This window comes from Sceloporus undulatus, chromosome 2 (assembly GCF_019175285.1).
Source record: "Sceloporus undulatus isolate JIND9_A2432 ecotype Alabama chromosome 2, SceUnd_v1.1, whole genome shotgun sequence".
Taxonomy (NCBI): domain Eukaryota; kingdom Metazoa; phylum Chordata; class Lepidosauria; order Squamata; family Phrynosomatidae; genus Sceloporus; species Sceloporus undulatus.
Window position 1 is genome coordinate 125,855,496 of NC_056523.1, and position 19,505 is coordinate 125,875,000.

Sequence of the window (19,505 nt, forward strand, 5' to 3'; positions counted from 1 at the left end):
TTGTGCCTGGTAGCAAATAGGCAGCCAATGGAGATCTTTCAAAATAGGTGTTATATGGTCTGACCTGGAACCACCAGCGACCAATCTCGCTGTCATGTTTTGCACTATCTGCAGCTTCCAGGTTTGGTACAAGGGTTGCCCCATGTAGAGCACATACAGAAATCCAATCGAGAGGTTACCAGAGCGTGTACTACAATTTCAAAGTCCCTTCGATCCAGGTAGGGTCGCAGCTGGCGTATCAGCTGAAGCTGATAACAAGCGCTTCTGACCGTCACATCCAGTTGAGATGTCAATTGGAGTGACGAGTCCAGAAGCACCCCCAGACTGCGAACTGAGTCCTTCAGGGGGAGCGTGACCCCATTCAGGACAGGTGGACAAATTCCACTACCCGGGCCCAATGAACCTATCACCAGTACTTCCGCTTTCTCTGGATTCAGGCTGAGGTTGTTTTCCCTCATCCAGGGAGAACAGTGGATGGCTTTCCTCTTCAGGAACAGTTTGAGATGAGGCAAATAATTTGACCCAGGTTTGTTGAAGGAGAAATATCAGAACACAAGTTATGTGAGAACATAACTCTATCTACAATCCATGGCTACATGTTCCATCAGCAATCAAATACACCACCCTCTCCCAACTCATTGCCCTTCAGATGCTTTGAGCTACACTACCCATCATTCCTAATAATTGGCCATGGTGGCTGAGGCTACTGGGGGTTCTAAGTCATAATATCTGGCAAGCAACACAGTGAGAACAACTGAAGTTGACTGTGTAATGTGTGAAGAGTATGTTGTGTGCTTTCCATCCAGGTTGCCCTGAATTATTCTGTGTCTCTGTAATATATCTAGGTTTCTCCAAGAAATAAAGAAATGCATCCTATTTCCATAGGGCACTACACTCTGTGTGTGTGTTTGCATGTTTGCACTGCCCCCTATTGTCTGATGGATACAGTACTATACTATAATCTTGTGTGAATGTGAGGTCCTTTATTTCCATTCCATCCAGCTTTGAAATTGCTGCAAAATGAGGCTTAATGCTATTATTTGAAAGCATCATTTGCTGTGATGTTTGGAGCAATAGTTTCTTCCATCTCCCAGCTATTGTTGCTGCATTCATAGAGCTGTTGCTCAGAGCATTGCTTTACAAAAGTATTTATTTACTTGCAATTTTAGTGGTTTGTTTTTCAACCAGATCATTGGTGTTAACACTTTGTTTAAAGAGTGATGCATTAGTAACTGCTAACAAATATGATCCTTTCTGCATTATTCTTTTCTTTCATAATGTAAAAATGGTTTTTAAAAATCCCTCAGAATGAACCCCAAATATTTTAAGGGTTGTAAGGGTAATGAAAAACATTACTCATCATCTTTTAAATAACAATTGACAATTTGCATTATTTTTTGAGAAATAATATTATTATGCCCTTGTTAACCCCAAAGGTAATGTGTTACATGTCACATCACTAATTCTAATATGGAACAGTGGTTAGTACCTTTGCCTTAGTAGTGAAAATTGCATTCTCTTTTCCCACCCACTCACTCCCAGTTGTATCTTTTACCATCTTCAAGACAGTATAATTTTGATATGCTGTGACTCCTCTTCTTGGTTGGCTGGCTGGTCTTCTAAAGCGTTGAGAAGGGACCCCTCATAGGGACCTGGGCAGAGTCTCCACCCCTGAAATTGTTCACTGGACTATGTCCCGCCATGAATGGCTGTTCTCCTCTGCTGTTTGCACAGTCCTACATTTTTGAGTTACTGAGTCATCTCAGCTAATAGGATTATGCACTGTGAATGGCGAAGGGATTTTGTACATTTTAATAATTGCATTGCTGACCCTGCCCCCTGCTATGAGCATACTGGAAAGGTTGCATACATCTGGTAGCTGGTGTAGCAGGCCAGTTTGAAGAAGGGCGGGGAAGCAAGATACAAGAAACACAAGCATGCCACCTGTTAAAGCACAAAGCCCACAAAACTAAGGAACTAGCTAATGTTTCACCCTTCTCACCTTCCCTCTTTTGCTGCTTTTAGGGTCCAGACAAATCTCGCTCACAGCTTCTGATTGTTGACCGGAGCTATGACCTAGTGTCCCCACTTCTGCATGAGCTCACTTTCCAGGCCATGGCCTATGACCTGCTCAACATCCAGAATGACACTTACCGGTGAGGGTCACATATGTGTGTGCATGCATGTGTAAGAGCACCAAAGGAGAGGATGTTGCCTCTCCACAGAGATGACAGATCTGTCTTACCAAGCCTTCTTTCCTGCTCTTCCCCCATCTCCTGCAGGTATGAATCCACAGGCATTAGTGACTCAAGGGAAAAAGTGGTACTCTTGGATGAGGATGATGACTTGTGGGTGCACCTCCGCCACATGCACATTGCTGATGTTTCCAAGTGAGAACTTGTCTGTGGTTGTATATGCATACACATATTTACACTTCCCCCATCATTTCATGTAACTCATATCTGATGTGTGTGAATGAGGCATTTTGATAGCTGTAGCACCAATTCTCAGGCTAATTTGGCTTGCCACATTTGTCCATAGTTCAAAGGAGGGAAAATAATACCCCACCCTGTTCCCATTAGCATCTTTTCAGCTACTGGAAGCACTGATATTTGCAGGCTGCAAGGGCCACTGCTGTTTTGTATAAGCTGAAAGTCACTTCTATGGGAGCTTGTGCCACCTTTTTGTCTTGAATTATCCAGAATAGGACCTGAATGTCAATTCCTTCCACAGGAAAGTGACAGAGCTGCTGCGTACTTTCTGTGAGAGCAAGAGGCTCACCACAGACAAGGTGAGTGCTTTCTGCCTGTTTGATCATCTATCATCTTTTCATGATATATTCTACCTCTTGGACTACAGGGAGTCTTATGTAGTACGGTTCCCAGCCAGTACCCTGGGCTGCGATGTACTGGAGCAGACCCGCTCAAATCAAGTAGTGCAGTAGTGATGGATGCCTTTGGACCAATCTTTGCCTCTTCTGGGCTTTCCCCGAGCAGCACCTCTCTGTAGTCAGAGCAAAGATACTGGAGGAGCCTGTCAGAGTAAACTGCATTGGGAGGAATAATTAAGAAAGTAGTTCTGGTGCTATAATGAGGAGGGGAGAGGCATGAGGTTAGTACATTTTGAATTCATGAAGACAGGAAACCTCTGTGCCAAGGGCTGACACATTTTGATTCTCCAGGTGATGATGGACTGCAGTTTCTATTCTTCTCCATTTGCTGTGCTGGCTAGGGCCCCTTTTTCTGCAGTGAAAGCCTTTAATTAAAGAGCTGGGCAAGTCAGAGTGAGAATGGCCATGAGAATAAGGTGCAGATGGGTTTGTGTTTAATCTCTGATGCAATTTGCAAATAGAGGCACTGGCCTGATATTCCAGGGTACTGTCCTCATCTCTTGACATTTCTCAGTTCAGTTCCATGGAGCATCTTGAGCATTGCTGGCTGCTTAGAGAGCATTCCTGCCTTAATTGAGTTTGGGATCCACTAGCCTGCAGATCATTTAGGACAGCAGTGATCAATTTCAGGGAGACTGGGGGCCAATTTTATCTCCCTGGGACTATCTGGAGGATTGCAAAAAATGCCAGAAAACAAAACTGGAACATCTTATTCCTGCTTTGAAAAAATTGTTATTTTTTATGTTTAAGAGGACATGGAACACCCTGGTACCTACTTAAAAAGTGAATCACTGCTCCTGGTAGCTATTACAATTGGCAGTCCCCACTCCTCTTTATTTGCCCGAAAAGGAGCAGTATAAAGGAGTTGTTAGGAGCAGCAAAAACAACTTTTAGAGGCCACATGAAGACCAAGGGACACACTCTACCCACCACCACTGTTTGGTCAGCATTACAGTTTCTGATGCTCCCTGATCTTGGTGACCTTGTATTCTGAATTAGGCTCTTCCACACAGTGAAGTTTCCATTCCCATTCTAGGCCAACATTAAGGACCTGTCTCAAATCCTGAAGAAGATGCCCCAGTACCAGAAAGAACTTCACAAGGTAAAGGGTACGGGACTGGCAGCTGTGTTGCTGTTTTTCCTGTTTAAAAAGTTAATACCCTATTTATTCTACTTTGTTTAAATGGTCCTTAAGGATGATATAACTCCATTGGCAATGTCAATTAAAACTTTTCAGGAATTCAAATATTGCCCAGCATCCATTAGCTGAAATATTAATTACCTAAAAATAAAAGCAAACATGGAAGTTGTTTTTGCACTGCCTTCACCTGGCATCAGGAGGCTTGGGAGGAACAATTGGTGATTTCAAAGCAGAAAATCTACAGTCTGGTAGACCACCACACCTTAGATGACTAAATCATCTGAGTAGGCACTTATAAAAAAAGTGATCATTAAAATAATCCTGACTCTCTGTATATCATGATATATATGAAGTATTTATGATGGATTGAGATGGACAGATGGAATGGTGACCGCTGTACACAGTTCTCTAGTATGGCTCCAAGAGGTGTTTAGCCTAATATGAAAGGTAAGAGTCTTCATAAGCCTGGAAATGGGTGGCACAATCTTTACCCCTAACTTGACCTCTGTTTCACCTTGGTGAGCAGCATAGAAATTGGGCACATGCTGTTTAAACATATAGCTCCTCTCTTTGTGCCAAGATCTATTCTTTGTGTTGTGCACTAGCAGTGGATCAGTGGTTTTCTGTAGCATACAAAAGCAGGAAAATCAAAACTTTTTACAGTGGTCTCTAATTTACTAATCTGGGATTCTGTCTGATCTTTCAGTAGCTAGACACTAGCTACTTTAAAGAGAGGTTTCGTAGAAGTACAGCTCTGTGCCTATATAAACTCTATTGCGGGATTGCCTTCTTCCATATAATCTGCCCCGCACACTTAGGTCCTCTGTGAAAAACCTATTACAGCTAATAAAGACCAGGCTGGCTACGGTCACCCAGAGGACCTTTTCATCTGCTGCTCCCAAATTATGGAATGGCCTGCCAGAGGAGATCTTGACTAACCTTGACAGCTTTAAAAAGGCTGTCAAGATGGATCTTTTCCAACAGGCCTTCCCTGAATGACTGACCCAGTTGTCCCTACTAAGACTAATATGGATTATTTAATGACTGCCCATGATGTACTGTTTTTGTTGCTACTGTTTTAATGGTTTTAACTGTATTTATTATAGTTTGTTGTATTGTGGAGTCATTTTAAGGAGGGAGGGGATATTGGGATTTATTTTATTTTGCTATATGATTTGTATGGATGTAAGCTGCCTTGATCTTATTGAAGAGGCAGGATAGAAATTAAATTTGTTGTTGTTGTTGTCCCTGAGTTGGCTGCTTGCCCAGGGAGGTTGCATTCTGGGGATATAAGAAGGAAGCGATGAAGGCTAGCTGATGAACTCTTAGTTAATTTTTTCCTACTTTCCTCTTTCATCTTGTAGTATTCTACACATCTACACCTGGCAGAAGACTGTATGAATAACTTCAAAGGCACAGTGGAGAGGCTATGCAGCGTGGAGCAGGTGAGCACACTGGGAGATGCGAAGAGTGAAACAGCTGTGGGTCCTAACTGGTGGGTGATTCTTCTATACATCTATCTTGGAAGATATCTTAGGGAGGACAACAAAACAGAACAGAATTTCTGACTTGTTTTTTCACTGCCCAGGACCTAGCCACAGGTTCAGATGTTGAAGGGGAGAAAGTTAAAAATGCAATGAAGACGATTGTACCAATTGTCCTGGATACCAGCGTGACAGCATTAGATAAGATCCGCATTATCCTGCTTTGCATCTTCCTCCAGAATGGTACTTTTTTACATTTTCACCAGCTTCAGGGGCTGTAGTGAAGGTCCACTTCAAGGTGGAAAGAATTCTTCCCACCCTCCTCGACCCCTGACCCTTGACTCTCCATCCCCTGTTTCCTCCCAAGGTTATAACCTGGTTTGAATCTCCTTTTGTTCCCTTGAGAAAATTTGAGACTTGCTTGTCTCGAATTCATAAGACTAGTCTTTTTTTCTTTTATTCATGGGTGCCTCTGTTTCCTTCATATTTTTGAACCTATGTGATGCCTTGCATAGCTGTACAGATTGACATAATAATAATAATAATAATAATAATAATAATAATAATAATAATAATCGTAATAATATTTATTTGTATACCGCTTTTCCATCCATCAAAGCGGTTTACAGACCATATAAAATACATGGACAGGTATTTGGGGCAGGTGGTTTACTGACTTGAAGCCACATATACAGAGTCAGGGAGTGGTGTTTCTCAGCTCTTTTCTCCACCCCCACAGGCATCAATGAAGAGAACTTGACCAAGCTCATCCAGCATGCCAATGTACAACAGGAGAGCGACATCCTGTACAACATGCACTGTCTGGGTGCTGCCATCATGCCAGAGGTACATCATTCCCATGCCTTGTCCCATCTGTGCTGGTAGCTTGTGCCAGGGTTATTAAGAGCTGCATTAGATTGCATGTTTACCCCTTCTGGATGAAGTTCAGGGACCATAACCATTTCTGGTGGAATGTGAGGGGGTAGCATTTGAATATACACACTCACTCACTCTCTTTCTCTCTCACACTTCTTGCTCTGTTTTCTCCCCCCACCCCCGCTTCGTGTCATATCTCTGGCCAGAACATCTGGAGCCAGTTAGGTAAGCCACTCCATCTCACTGCAAACTTTTGAATTTCCTCAACCTTTTACCTTTCTCCAGTTCTTGCCCATAACACATCTTATATCCAGAATTATTGTCTGCCTCTCTCACTCACTGTTTTATTGGTTAACTTGTTCTTCTACTCACAGGACACTGGTGGACACATGAAGCCAGCGAGGAAAGTGCGGTTGGAGCCCACCTATCAGCTCTCCCGATGGATCCCTATTCTTAAGGATGTTATGGAGGTACATGAAAAAAGGTTTAGGGGAAGGGGCTCTGGAGGAAAAGGTTAACAGAAGCTCTACGTGACTAACTACAAAGAGCAACTTGCTCTGTGGAACAGAACACCAGTGTAAGAGGGATACTATCCAAGACAAGGATGGGAATTGACAGGACCAACTAGGCATTGATGCCTTTCACTATTGCAAAAGCTCTCAGTTGGATGCTGTAGCATGCATCCAAGAGTGTGGGAAGCATCCTGGAAAAGAGACAGGTACAGTGTGTGTTCCTGGTCATCAGCTGTGTAGGTAGATATTACATCCCATGCTGTCCTTGTAAAATGGCATTGCACTGCTCTGTGCACTAGAGCATTCTACTTACTCTTTGGTGCAGTTCAGATGCACTGAAGTTTATATTCCTGATCCCCCACCTAAAAATGTTCTGTAAGGCCTGGACTCCTTAGTGCTGTATTTTCTTGTGACCACCATGTCTGATGGAATGTAAGTAGGTGTCTTATATCCAGTCAGACCACTGACCACTCAAGATCATTGACTATGTTCACTGGCAGTACCTTTTCAGGATTTCAGATTGGAAGCTTTTCTAGTTGTGTCCAAAGATGCCAGGTTTTGAACCCATGGCCTTCTGCATGGGAACCATGTACTCCAGCACTGAGCTATGTATCTTCCCCCTAGGAGAGCTTGCAAAATGCTAGATACTTTCTCTTCTCGCTGGGTGGCGGGCTTTCACACTTGATGCTTCTAGGTATGATCTTGCTGAATTTATACTATGGCCACTCTACTTTGCAGGGCAGGATTTTTTAAAAAAATATTGGGAAGGGGATATATATTTGGTTTGTATTCCTTTGCCTGGGCCAGGCTGCTTGTGCTAGCCTGGGCATTGTTGCCGAGACTGTTCAACTTGGCACTGCCCTCTTGAGGATTTGGGGACAAACCATTGATCCAGCTTCAATTTCATAGCTAATCCAATCAAGAGAGCTGTTCGCTCATCTTTCCCATCCCCAACCAACTCTATGTAGTTTTGTGAGATGGGCTGCACAAAACATTTTAAGCTCCCACTGTAAAAAGTCAACCATGGCTTAATCCCAAAGTCCTTATCATGAAGCATTACTGTGTTGTTGTACATGCTAGTGCTGTTTAGCCAGCCTGCATGAGACTGAGCTGCTAGTTGTACAGCAGTCTGTTTTGGAGGAGTGGTGCATGCAGAGGAATTCTACTTGCACATTTATCCCAGAGGAGAGATTTTGGCATCAAAATAAGTCTTTGTCAGAAAATGGAGAACAAATCAACTATGGGTGCTTCCTGATGAGGCATTTTCTGTGAAATCACCCTGATTCATTCACAGAATTTTAGAGGGGAGTCCAGGAAAGATTGTCATCCACTTGTAACCAAAAAGTCCAGTTGGACTCTTAAAAGAAGCAAGCAACTTGTTTATTTCTAGTAGAACAAGAAGAAAGGGTGATGACTAGGTTCCTGCTGTTACTAATATTTCCACAGGATGCCACTGAAGACAAGCTGGACAAGAAGTTGTGGCCCTATGTGTCTTGCCCAGCCCCTGGCCCATCCTCGCAAGCTGCCGTGAGGTGGGTAAAGGTGACAATATTTTGTGAGTCCTTCCCCCCTTCTTCCCCCCCCCCCCCCCCCCCAGAAACACTCCAGAGCTTGCATCTGTGTTCCAGCTGTTTCCCTCAAAGTGTTTCTTTTGGCATATGTTCAGAACAGAAGGATATATGTGAGTGCAGTATTCCCTAATATACAGGCAACCTGAAACCAAGGTTGGAGATAACATATATGCCAAGTGAAAAAGAATCAGAAGGAAACCTATTCTTGTGTGAAAATTCTTGCTTCTCTTTCTAGGTCTCTGCAGAATATACAGTGGGGCTGACTCTGCTCGAGGCATTAGGGCAGGTGGGGGGAAATGGATGGTAATGCCCAAATATGGTGGGAGTTTTTGGAGTGAGGCATGCATGGAGAAGTGAGAGGGGCAAATAAATATTTCCTGCAGGATTAGAAGACAGTTGCCAAATGAAACAAAGCAAACTGTTCTTCACATACTATTTTTCCAGTCTGTCACATCAATATAATATTGTACATGCCTGTATAATGGACATATATGACAGAAGACCCTACTGTAACTGAAAGAACAATAGAAATGTCACCTAAGGTTGTGAAAACTCTCTTTATCCAAGGTGTATGTACTTTCTTTTTCTGTTTTTATTATTTTAGATTTACTTCTGTGTTTTGTTTTGTTATTAACTTGTTCCTTGTAAAGTTTTCTCCCTCCCAATCCCATATGCACAACCACAACTTGGAGCAACACATACTTCTTCCCAGGCCTAAGACTGTCCAGGAACTAATCCTACCCTTTTTCTAGAATGCTTGTCCTTAGCAGTCTCGTTGCAACTGGCCCCATGCATTTCTTTCTCCCACAGTGCCCGCTTTGGTCATTGGCACAAGACCAAGACAGCAACTGAGTACCGAACTGGCCCTCGCCTCATCCTGTATGTGCTGGGTGGTGTTACTATGTCAGAGATGCGCTGTGCCTATGAAGTCACAGAGGCCACTGATGGGAAGTGGGAGGTGCTGATTGGTAAGTGTTCTTTTGAGTGTGCAGCCAAGGCAAGTTCCTGCGCATGTCAGCAATTCAGGAAATGTGTTTCAAAGAGGAAAGAGTGAAGTTGTTAGACTTATCTGAGCCCAGGGGTATTGCAAGGGCCTCCAGATGTTTGGACTGCAAGTTCCATTGTGAGATTGTAGTCTGAAATATATGGCGTGCTAAATGTCCTCCATTCCTGAGTTATTCCCTGGTGGCGCAGTGGTTAAATGCCTGTACTGCAGCCATTCACTCAAAACCATAAGGTTGCGAATTCAAGACCAGCAAAAGGGCCCAAGCTCGACTCAGGCTTGCATCCTTCCGAGGTCGCTAAAATGAATACCCAGACTGTTGGGGGCAAATTAGCTTACTTTGCTGTTCACTGCTATGATCTTTGGAACAGCGATATATAAATAAAACAATTTATTATTAAATTATTATTTGACAATTCATAACATTTGAGAAAAGGAATGATCACTCAAGTCAGGGCATCAGTGGTCTGTAAAAGGCCCTTGCTTTGGGCCTTCTTTTTGGGGGGATGATTTGAGAAGGTTGCCTATAGTATGTCCCTCATAAATACTTGTCTGCAAAAAACCTGTTCCCCTAAAAGGATGCAGCCTTACTCTTCAAAAGCCTATTATATAGGAGATAAGTGTTGGAAGTAGATGAAGCATATTACCTGTATAGATGTGACTCTGCCCCAGCATGAAGTGCTGCAAATATTTTGCTTGTGGCTGCTGATGGGTAGACAGTTTGCATGCAAACCTGGGCTATGACGATCTCCCAAGAGGCTTCTACCAACCATTCTTTTCTCTTACACAGGTTCCTCTCACATCCTGACCCCCAAGCAGTTCCTGGAAGATGTGCGCAATCTGACAGAGCAAGAACCACTGAAGTCCTAAGCTCAACTATGGCTCTCTAAAGAGACTTGCTGACAGCAGTTCTATTTATCTGCCCAGATGAAGTTTTTCTCAGTGTGATGGCTTGCATCATATACCTGTGTTTTGCTTCTCTCCTTTTAAGACTGGCCCTCAGCCTGGCCTTCTTGCAGCCAGCTATTTTGAATGAACCTGACACTGGGAGGACTGTGTGCAAGTCAAGGATGTGGGTCCAGCAATCTCTTATGAGTCCCTAATTTCTCACCGTGGTGAGGTTTCTGGTTGCACTTTATTTTTCTCTTCCCATCTTTCCTCCAACCCTTCCTCCCAAAATGAGGAAGATGAATGGCAGATTTATATCTAATGAAGATCAATAACCCCTTCTATCTTTCTGTCACTGTAGTTATTTGCTCCCTCAAACTCAGGGAGGAGGGAGTTTCTAGGAATGTACTGTATTTGTCATCTAAATGCATATATTTGGAGTTGCCTGGTCTCCATCAATGCTCTGATTTTTTTCTTTCTTTGCAAAGATAGTTGACCCCAGAAGATTATTTTGTTACTGTTTTGACAAAGTGTTTAAAGGATAATTCATCCCCAGCAGGGAAAACCTGATGCAATCAAAGCAGTAGCTATCCCCATGCACCCAGCTTGGTGAGCCTAAGAGCTGTACTGATAACTGAGATAAGACAAGGATGATTTGCTACTTTCAAAAGACATGGGAAGATGTATTTATAAAAGGTGTTGTGTGCTCTTTGCATTGCAAGAGTTGTATAATTTTGCTAAAAAATCCCAGAGTCTTCAAAATAAAAGTGAAAATAAAGAATATCTGTCAGCATTATCTGTTCTCCTGAGCCAGATTCAGACTGTGATACTTGGACAGTGGTACAACTCCAGCATGGCAATGAAGGGGACATTCTTTCTCCTGTAACTCTAGGAGAAATTAGAGTTACAGGGGAAAGAAATTTCCATTCACTTTCCCTCCCTCCCTCCCTCCCTTCCTTCTTTGTGTGTCACACATTCCCATGCATATCAATTTAAGATTAGAGCAAGGGTGGGCAAAATGGGGGCCCTTCAGATATTGTTGGACTGCAGCTCTGAGCAGCTGTGACCAACATAACCAATGGTGAGGAATACTGGGAGTAGTAGTCCAGAAAGATATAGAGGGCTGCAGTTTGCCAACCCCTAGATTAAAGTAACAGGTGTCACCTGTGGAAAGTTGTATGTTAACCAGAAGTAACATTCAAATGTCTTAGATGGACTCCTCTGACAGCAGATGAACCATTCACTCTCTTTGCAGAAGTGATGTTCCAGATAGTGTCTTTTACACACAATCCCATCACAGAAGGGCAGTTAAATCTCTCTGGTACGGAAATCCTAAATTTGTTATGTGGAAGTTATTTTATTAAAAAGTGAGTTACATTGAATTACATGAATCTGAACTCCACGGTAGGTGTATATAGGATAACAGCCTTCCATCACAACAATCATCACAATATCCATCCTCTAGCCTTAAAACAGGCAAGAAAACATACAGCTCAGTGAACATGTAAGGTATGCTTTGGGAAAATAAGTTAACAACAAAAGGAAGTTCATACTATTCCAAAAACTACTATGTATGCTGTTTCCCACCATGAAAGTGTAAAACTCAAAATGTTCCAAGTTCATATTCAGTTATTGAAGATCAGTGTAATTGTTTGTTACTGACATTTAAAAATACCTGTGTGTTGCCCCATTTCTGATACAGTGAGCTAGATTCCACCAACCTAAGTCCAAGTACTCTGTTGCTAATGTTATGAGTGACTAACCAGATGGCCCTGAAAATTTGGCTCTATGCTGCCTTGGGGCCATGGCATATAGATGCCACTTGTCCCAGAGCCAACAAAAAGCCAGCTCCAGCAGCAAAGGGGTGGCTTTTTTCCGCTCCTATTTGGGGCAGAAGATGACAAGATTGGGGTTGTGGCATGTGGTTGCCATGGCCCCACCTGGCTTTCTCAGGGGCAGCTTGAAGCCGCCCCTTCAGAGCTGTCTATTTCGGCCCTATGTTTCTTTTGGTTTTATATGCACAACTTCTGTCGAAATGAGAGAGCAGCCCCCTTTTCTTTTGTAAGAATTGCTTGTGTCCCTCTGGAGATATTGGAACACAGGTTTATGTGGGCCTGTTCCCTTCTGACCTTGTCCCTCTTCTAAAAAAAAATTAATAAAAGTTTTATTTTTACCCCGCATCCCTGTCACTGGGACAATCGAAGCAGTTTACAGATAAAAAATTCCATACAATACATAGTCTCTGAATCTACCCTTCTCCCCCAAAAACCAACAGCAATTAAACATATTACTAATTAAAATACTCCATTAAAATAATCAAAGATGGGCGATGGGATACAGAATCACAGTGGGGTGATGGGCTGGGTTACTATTGAGGAAAGGCCAGCCGGAAGAGATCTGCCTTGACAGCCTTTTTAAAGCTGTCTAACCTGGTAATATGACGGATCTCTTCCGGCAGGCCGTTCCATAATCTGGGAGCAGCTGAAGAGAAGGTCCTCTGGGTAGTTGCAGTCAATCTGGTATTATAGGCTGCAATATATTCTTCCCAGAGGGCCTAAGTGTGCAGGGTGGATTGTACAGAAGAAGACCCCGTGAATAGGTTGGGCCCAAGCTATGTAGGGCTTTAAAGATCATAACCAACACCTTGTACTGTGCCCAGAAACCAATGGGCAGCCAGTTGAATGATTTTAGAATAGGTGTTATATGGTCACTCCTGGTTTTTCCAGTGACCAGACTGGCTGCCATATTCTGAACTAATTGAAGCTTCCAGACTAAGCACAAGGATAGCCCCATGTAGAGCACATTGCAGAAGTCGTGATTACCAGTGCATGTACCACAGTTTCCAGGTCCCCCGGTTCCAGGAAACAGCTGGCATATCAACCGAAGCTGACAACAAGCACTCCTGACCGTCGCATTTACCTTATTTGTCATCTGGAGCGACAAGTCTAGGAGCATCCCCAGATTGCAAATAGTCCTTTAATGGGAGTGTGACAATATCTAGGACCAGTTGATGTATCTCAACACCTGGATTAGAAAGCCCTACTGTGAGTACCTCCATTTTGTCTGGAATTCAGTTTTAGTCTATTTTTCCTCATCCAGTCCATTACAGTTTTAAGACATTCATTGAGAGGAGAGATGCCATCTGTAGTCAAAGCTGCAGACTGAGACATGGAGAAATATATCTGGGTGTCATCAGCGTACTGATAACACCCCGCCCCATGACTTACTATTACAAACATACTCGCCTCTTCCTCACTTTACTTGAAAAAGTAGCAGCTTCCAATATTTTCTGTTATACCTGAACATGATGGGTTCTGCTTAGTTGATTCCCAGACTCCAGCCTTCCAGATGTTTTGTACTATGGCTCCCAGAGCTAAGGTGGCTGAGACTTCTAGGTGCTGAAGTCCAAAACACCTGAAGGACTAGAATTTGGGACTCACTGGATAGTGATCCATAGCCCACAATCATAGTGACAGCTTGAGCCCTGCTTGTTTGAGCAAACCATGTGCTTCTGCTGTCCTTGTACTATGGTAGAGGAGGAAAGGAGATGAGTAGTACACTTGCTCATGTGCTAAACCACAGGTTCACTTTATATCTTAAACAATCCAATGTGGAGGCAACCTAATAGTCTCATTTTGTCATACCTGCAATTAAAGAGTCTCTCTAAGATGAAGTTGTGGCAGCTATGATGAGTAGTGTTTCATCCAATTGCTGCATGTAGACCACTGCTTGTTGTGCTGATGCAGCACAGCCAAATCTGTGAACAGCACTGAACCCATACCTACATATGTATAAAGATGTGCAGATCTGTCTTCTTTATACGCCACTAATTTTTTTTTTGCACTAACAGAATACTATTCTGTATGCAGGAGTTGTATTTGCTTCATGAAAGTATGGGGCCATCCTGAATAGGTTAAAAAAATGTGAGAGCAAATGTTCTGAGATTTTGCAATGAGTAAATTGACTTTTTCAATATTATATTTGTTGTTTACACTTGGAAAGTAAGTTTAAACTATTTCATATTTGTGAACCATGCTTAGAACAGCAGCAGTGAGCTGGTATTGGCTTTAATATCCAGCAATGTGTGTGACCATCATTAAGCTGGCTTTGCTGCTACTGCACAGTGTGTGAACTGCTCTTTTTTTTTCAGGCTTGCTGGGCTCTATATCTTGGGGACAGGCTTTTCATACATGAGCTAGCTAACTATTAGTTGCAGCTGGGCTGGCTGCTCCCTACCTGTTGTGATGGATATTAAGGGGGTAGAGACCTCAGTAAGCCTTGGAAGGCATGTTTACATGGTGTCCTGCTGCTGCATATCTGCCTTGCATACCCCCAGCCCAATCTGCTCTGTGTGGAGCTTTTAGTCCTGATCCCTGCTTGGGAATTATCATCTGCAATTAATATCCATTTGGATAATTGCTATATAGCAGCTGCCATTTGGGTGGGTCGTGCCTGGAGGTGATGAATTAGTACTGTTGTTTGTTTGAGAATAACCAGAGCATAGATGAGTTTCATTCTGATCCAGCGGGGAAGGCACAGAGGAAAACTTACAAACTAAGTGCTTGTTTTCTGAAGTGTGCAGGAGCAAAAGCCAAGCAAGTACTTTGCCATTGCCTTCATGTTGCTGGTGGGGTTGAAGGGTCTCTGGCTCATGAAATACAGTACATAAGCCCTTTCTGTGCAGGCCCAGTGGGACTACTACAGACCTTTGCTGCATTGACTTGATCCAGCTGACCTGTGATGGTTTGATTATGTGGATTTGACAAGGACTCCAAAATTGTCTTTCATATCATACTTATATTTCTCCGCATACAGTAATCTGAGTAATCTGTACAGCAAGATTGTTCGGCAAAGTATGCTTTGTTATTATGGAGTTTATCAGACAAGGGGAATTGGAAGTATAATCCGATGGCAATCTGAATGCAATCATGGGGTTTAACGTTACTGCGTGATAACCCACTACACACAAATTCAGGCAATGGGAAGTCAGTCCGAACGCAATGCGTATTCACGTAATTGCGCAAAACTAGTGACTTTAAGTGAATGCATTTTGGCCCCACTTTCTTTTCATTTGAATTTAAGAGAAATTTCTCCCGTTTGATAAACTCCATTGTGTCTGCAAATGCTATACACTGCACACAGCTCTGGAGGAGAGATGTTCTAGGAGGGAAACCAGCAGCAAAGCCACTATGATCCTAGCAGCAAAGAAGCAGCAATCCCATCCACCTAATTCTGGAACTGGCTACTTGTAATTTCTCCCTGTTGTGCTCAGCTTGTTTTCCTGTCACTCCAGCATCTATCTTCATTGAAAACAGGCAATGTCAGGCTATATAATCTCTACTGCTGTTTTGTTGTTTTGTCAGGATCCTCATCCCCTCCCACACCCCAAGCAACTGATTCCCTCCAAAGGTGGGGATGGGGAGTGGCCGCTTGCCACTTTTACAGTTATGCAACTGGCCCCTAATTCTGTTAAAACCTTGCAAGCAACCACTACCCAAAGCTGTTTAGATAGTGACTTTAGAACTGTTCAATTGCTTAAATTTAAACCTCATTTCCTAATTACTGGACTGGCTCCAGTAACGCCTCCTGGACCCATCTGCTCTGGGCCAGCTGTGGAAAAACAGGGATGCTATTGGTTATGCGATCTTTCCACTCTCTTCCCTGAATCCCTAAGAAGGATGCCTTTTTCAGCCTCAGCCTGCCTTTGGATACATCTAAGAAGTTAGCCTAATTTGAGACAACCAGGTATTTTAAACCCTGCTCATAGTGCCCAAAGTCTGGGTTTGAGATATGTTGCCCTTTTCTACATTACAATTCCGTTAAGAAAAAAAAAGTAATTAGTTATGAAAAGAGACGACTGGGAAAAATGCACTAATAATTTTAAAGGTCATTGTGTACATTTATATCTTATTATTGGTTTGCAAAGTATTTTACAGTGGGCAGTGGCAATTGTTTCACAATAATTTTACAAAGAAGGGTTAGAGAATGAGTCCCTTCCCTCACAATGCTGTTGGACTGCAGCTCCCCTAACCCCTCCCTATTGCCTATATTGATTAGGCATGATGGGAGCTGAGGTCCAACCACATCTGCTATACAATAAGTCATTGTTATTTTAAGTTAGAATGATTTTTTTCTTTATCCATTTTAAAAGTAACCATAGAAAAAAGAAACAATGGTCACATTTAAGCCTAGCTTTCTGTATCTATCTATCCCCTTCCCTTTCTTAACTCCACCACCTCAGGGAAGTCAGGCACCATAGAAACTTGCTTTACACAGGAAGGCCAAATGCAGTGATTGCTGATGCTAACAAGTCTCCAGGGGCCACAGAACTCCATAAGCTCCTGATCTGATAGTGTGTAAGTAACAGGGGATTGCGCAACAGAGCACCAAAAGAGAAAGAAAGCAGAAGGGTCTTTTTTCCCCACAGGCAGTGGTTGCGAGTAGCATCTCAGGTAAGGAAGAAGAGCATGCTGGCATGAGAGATTCTGGGTTTTTCATTTAGGAAGAACAGCTCTGGTGTGCCTTTGTATGCTATATGAACATAATATATCAACAGGAAAGGAAAAACTAGCTGTGGCAAAACGGTTGTCTTTTTTAAGGGAAGGGCCATAGCTTCATGATAGAAGCTTTCTGTGTTGAGCGTACCTGGTTCGTTCTCCAATTGACAGGATCCGGTAGTAAGTGATGGGGAGGGTTGTTTTCTGCCTAAGGAGTTTATCAAACGGGAGGGATTTCTCTTAAATTAGAATGAAAGGAAAGTGGGGCCAAAACGCATTCACTTAAAGTCGCTAGTTTTGCACAATTATGTCAATACACATTGCAATCGAACTGGCTCCCCATTGCCCGAAAATAGCATGCCATTGCCTGAATTTGCATGTGGCAGTCTATCACGCAATAACGTGAAACCACAGGATTGCATTCGGACTGACTTCCCATTGCCCAAATTTGTGTGTAATGGGTTATCACGCAATAACGTTAAACCCAATGATTGCATTCAGATTGCCATCGGATTATACTTCCAATTCCCCTTGTCTGATAAACTCCAATTACTCTGGAGCCATCCCTCATCAGGAGAGACAACACAGGGCTGCAAAGGTAAAGGTAAAGATTTTTCCCTTGACAAGATTGTCTAGTTGTTTCCGACTCTAGGGGAGTCTCTGTTACTAAGCCAAGGGAGCTAGCATTGTCAAAGATGGCCAGCATGACTGCATGGACTATTACCTTCCCACAAAAGTGGTACCTATTTATCTGCTTGCACTTTTACATGCTTTTGAACTGCTAGGTTGACAGAAGCTGGGATTAGTCACAGGAGCTCACTCTGTCCCACGGCACTTGGACCTCAAACTGCCAACCTGCCGATGTTGCAATTCTGGTGGAAGTTAGGCTGCTTCCTATGTTCCTGAAGATGGATGGAGAATTTTGGTTGAAATACCGTGCAACAGCCATATGGTTGCTGCTTCTACCCAATCAGTTTAGGGGTAGGGACAACTCAGGGTTCTCCCAGATATTGAACTTCAACTCTCACCAGGTCCAACCAATAGAACCAATAGTGAAGGACAATGGGAGTTGCAGATAAACACATCTCTGGGGCCACACATTACCACTTATTATACTTTATTGATCTATCTAGTTGTTTGTTACACTTTTCCATTGTTTTTTATTTCCTTTCTTTAAAACCCACCTGCAAGTAAGAAAGAAAAATGGCTTAAAATGGAGGAGTAATTTTCCATAATGCTTCTAAAAACATCCATCCCCACAAAAGCGGGTTACTATAAATAAGCATAAAGCCAGCCTCCACTGATGTGTTTACATTCTCTGCATCCTCATGACCACCTTCAAAGAAATAGAGCTGATTACACCAAGTCTCAAATGAGGAAGGCAAGAATAGACCACTTGCTCTGAATCTGGAAATAAGAATGCATCCTTCCCAACAGGTGAGCTGGGGGAAAACCAAGATTCTGTCAACAATGAATCTGCATTACACTGGGAAAGGATGGTTGTACACAACATTTCTGGGCCACAGTCAAGGAATCATGGCAACACAAGTGTGGAAAGCCTATGATGACTGTGAAATAAAATTCATCTGTAGAGCCTTCCCCAAATACATGTTGAGGATAGGTTCCCCTCCACTGTATATCCTTTTTCTCCTTTTATATGTCCTGGTTGCCTCAGAGAAATGCGTATCTACATCTACCTTCAAATGTTCTGACTTTATGACATGAAGGAATATGGATTCGAATGTTCTGACTTTATGACATGAAGGAATATGGAACAGAACCCTCAAGGACCATCTTGTGTGGCTGGGGCTGATAAAGGTGTTTTTACAGATCTAGTGGAGAAAAGCAGCCAGACTTAGGCTCCCAACACATATTTCAAAAATAAGATAGAATAGCAGTACCTGTAGAATTCTGAAGTATGACATCAATAAGAAGTGCAAGACTATAGTGATCTGGAAAAATTCTTTACATGTCAAAAACAAAAGGAAGAACTAGACCTGGTAGCTTTGAAGGTAAGACATAGGCTATCCTAGTCTACTGGGTTCCTGCTTTGAGGCATAATCTGGCAAAGAGAGGATGTCATGGGAAAGTGGGAAAATAAATATTATGGCAGTGCTTTTGTTGAGAAGTTGTCCTTCTGCTTACAATGTCCTATTCTGATTGTCTCTCAGTACACGTGACCACAGGGCATCTCTGCAAGACCATATCATCTCCTGTGTGGGAGGATGTCTGTCCAGGTAGGTGGCTTTTCATACAAAAGACTAGTCAAGGATTTAAGAAATATTCCGGTTTTCTGAAAACATGGTTGCTCCACAGCCTTATCAACAAACAGACAACAACAGCTTTGTGAAGGCTTTTCCTGGCCACCTATGACAAGGCAGCCATGGAGGATTATATGAGGGAACCCAGATGGATGAGGGAAAGTAATGTGAGGGTGATGAGGAGAAACATTTGCTGAAGGGACAAGCAAAGACACAGCTCTATGTGTGTGTGTGTGTGTGTGAGAGAGAGAGAGAGAGACTGAGTGAGTGAGTGTGTGAGAGAGAGAATTGGGCAGGATATATAGATATATTCAATCTCCAGCTGATCCTTTGAACCTTAAATTCTGAAAAAGTGTAGAAAATGTCAACCAGCATTTTTCAG

The 19,505-nt window shown here is 42.8% G+C and overlaps 1 protein-coding gene across 2 annotated transcripts in view; it reads left to right on the plus strand.

The window, feature by feature from the left end:
* STXBP2 (syntaxin binding protein 2) overlaps window positions 1–11,148 on the plus strand; it is a 58,342-nt gene extending 47,194 nt beyond the window's left edge. For both annotated transcript variants that reach the window (XM_042451184.1, XM_042451183.1), the window contains exons 9-19: window positions 2,026–2,156; window positions 2,283–2,390; window positions 2,734–2,791; window positions 3,927–3,992; window positions 5,396–5,476; window positions 5,620–5,758; window positions 6,255–6,361; window positions 6,766–6,861; window positions 8,350–8,435; window positions 9,285–9,442; window positions 10,268–11,148. In XM_042451184.1, coding sequence (XP_042307118.1) covers window positions 2,026–2,156; window positions 2,283–2,390; window positions 2,734–2,791; window positions 3,927–3,992; window positions 5,396–5,476; window positions 5,620–5,758; window positions 6,255–6,361; window positions 6,766–6,861; window positions 8,350–8,435; window positions 9,285–9,442; window positions 10,268–10,347 — 1,110 coding nt within the window. In that variant the 3' untranslated portion in view covers window positions 10,348–11,148. The remainder of the gene's footprint in view (window positions 1–2,025; window positions 2,157–2,282; window positions 2,391–2,733; window positions 2,792–3,926; window positions 3,993–5,395; window positions 5,477–5,619; window positions 5,759–6,254; window positions 6,362–6,765; window positions 6,862–8,349; window positions 8,436–9,284; window positions 9,443–10,267) is intronic.
* Window positions 11,149–19,505: the final 8,357 nt, after the last annotated feature.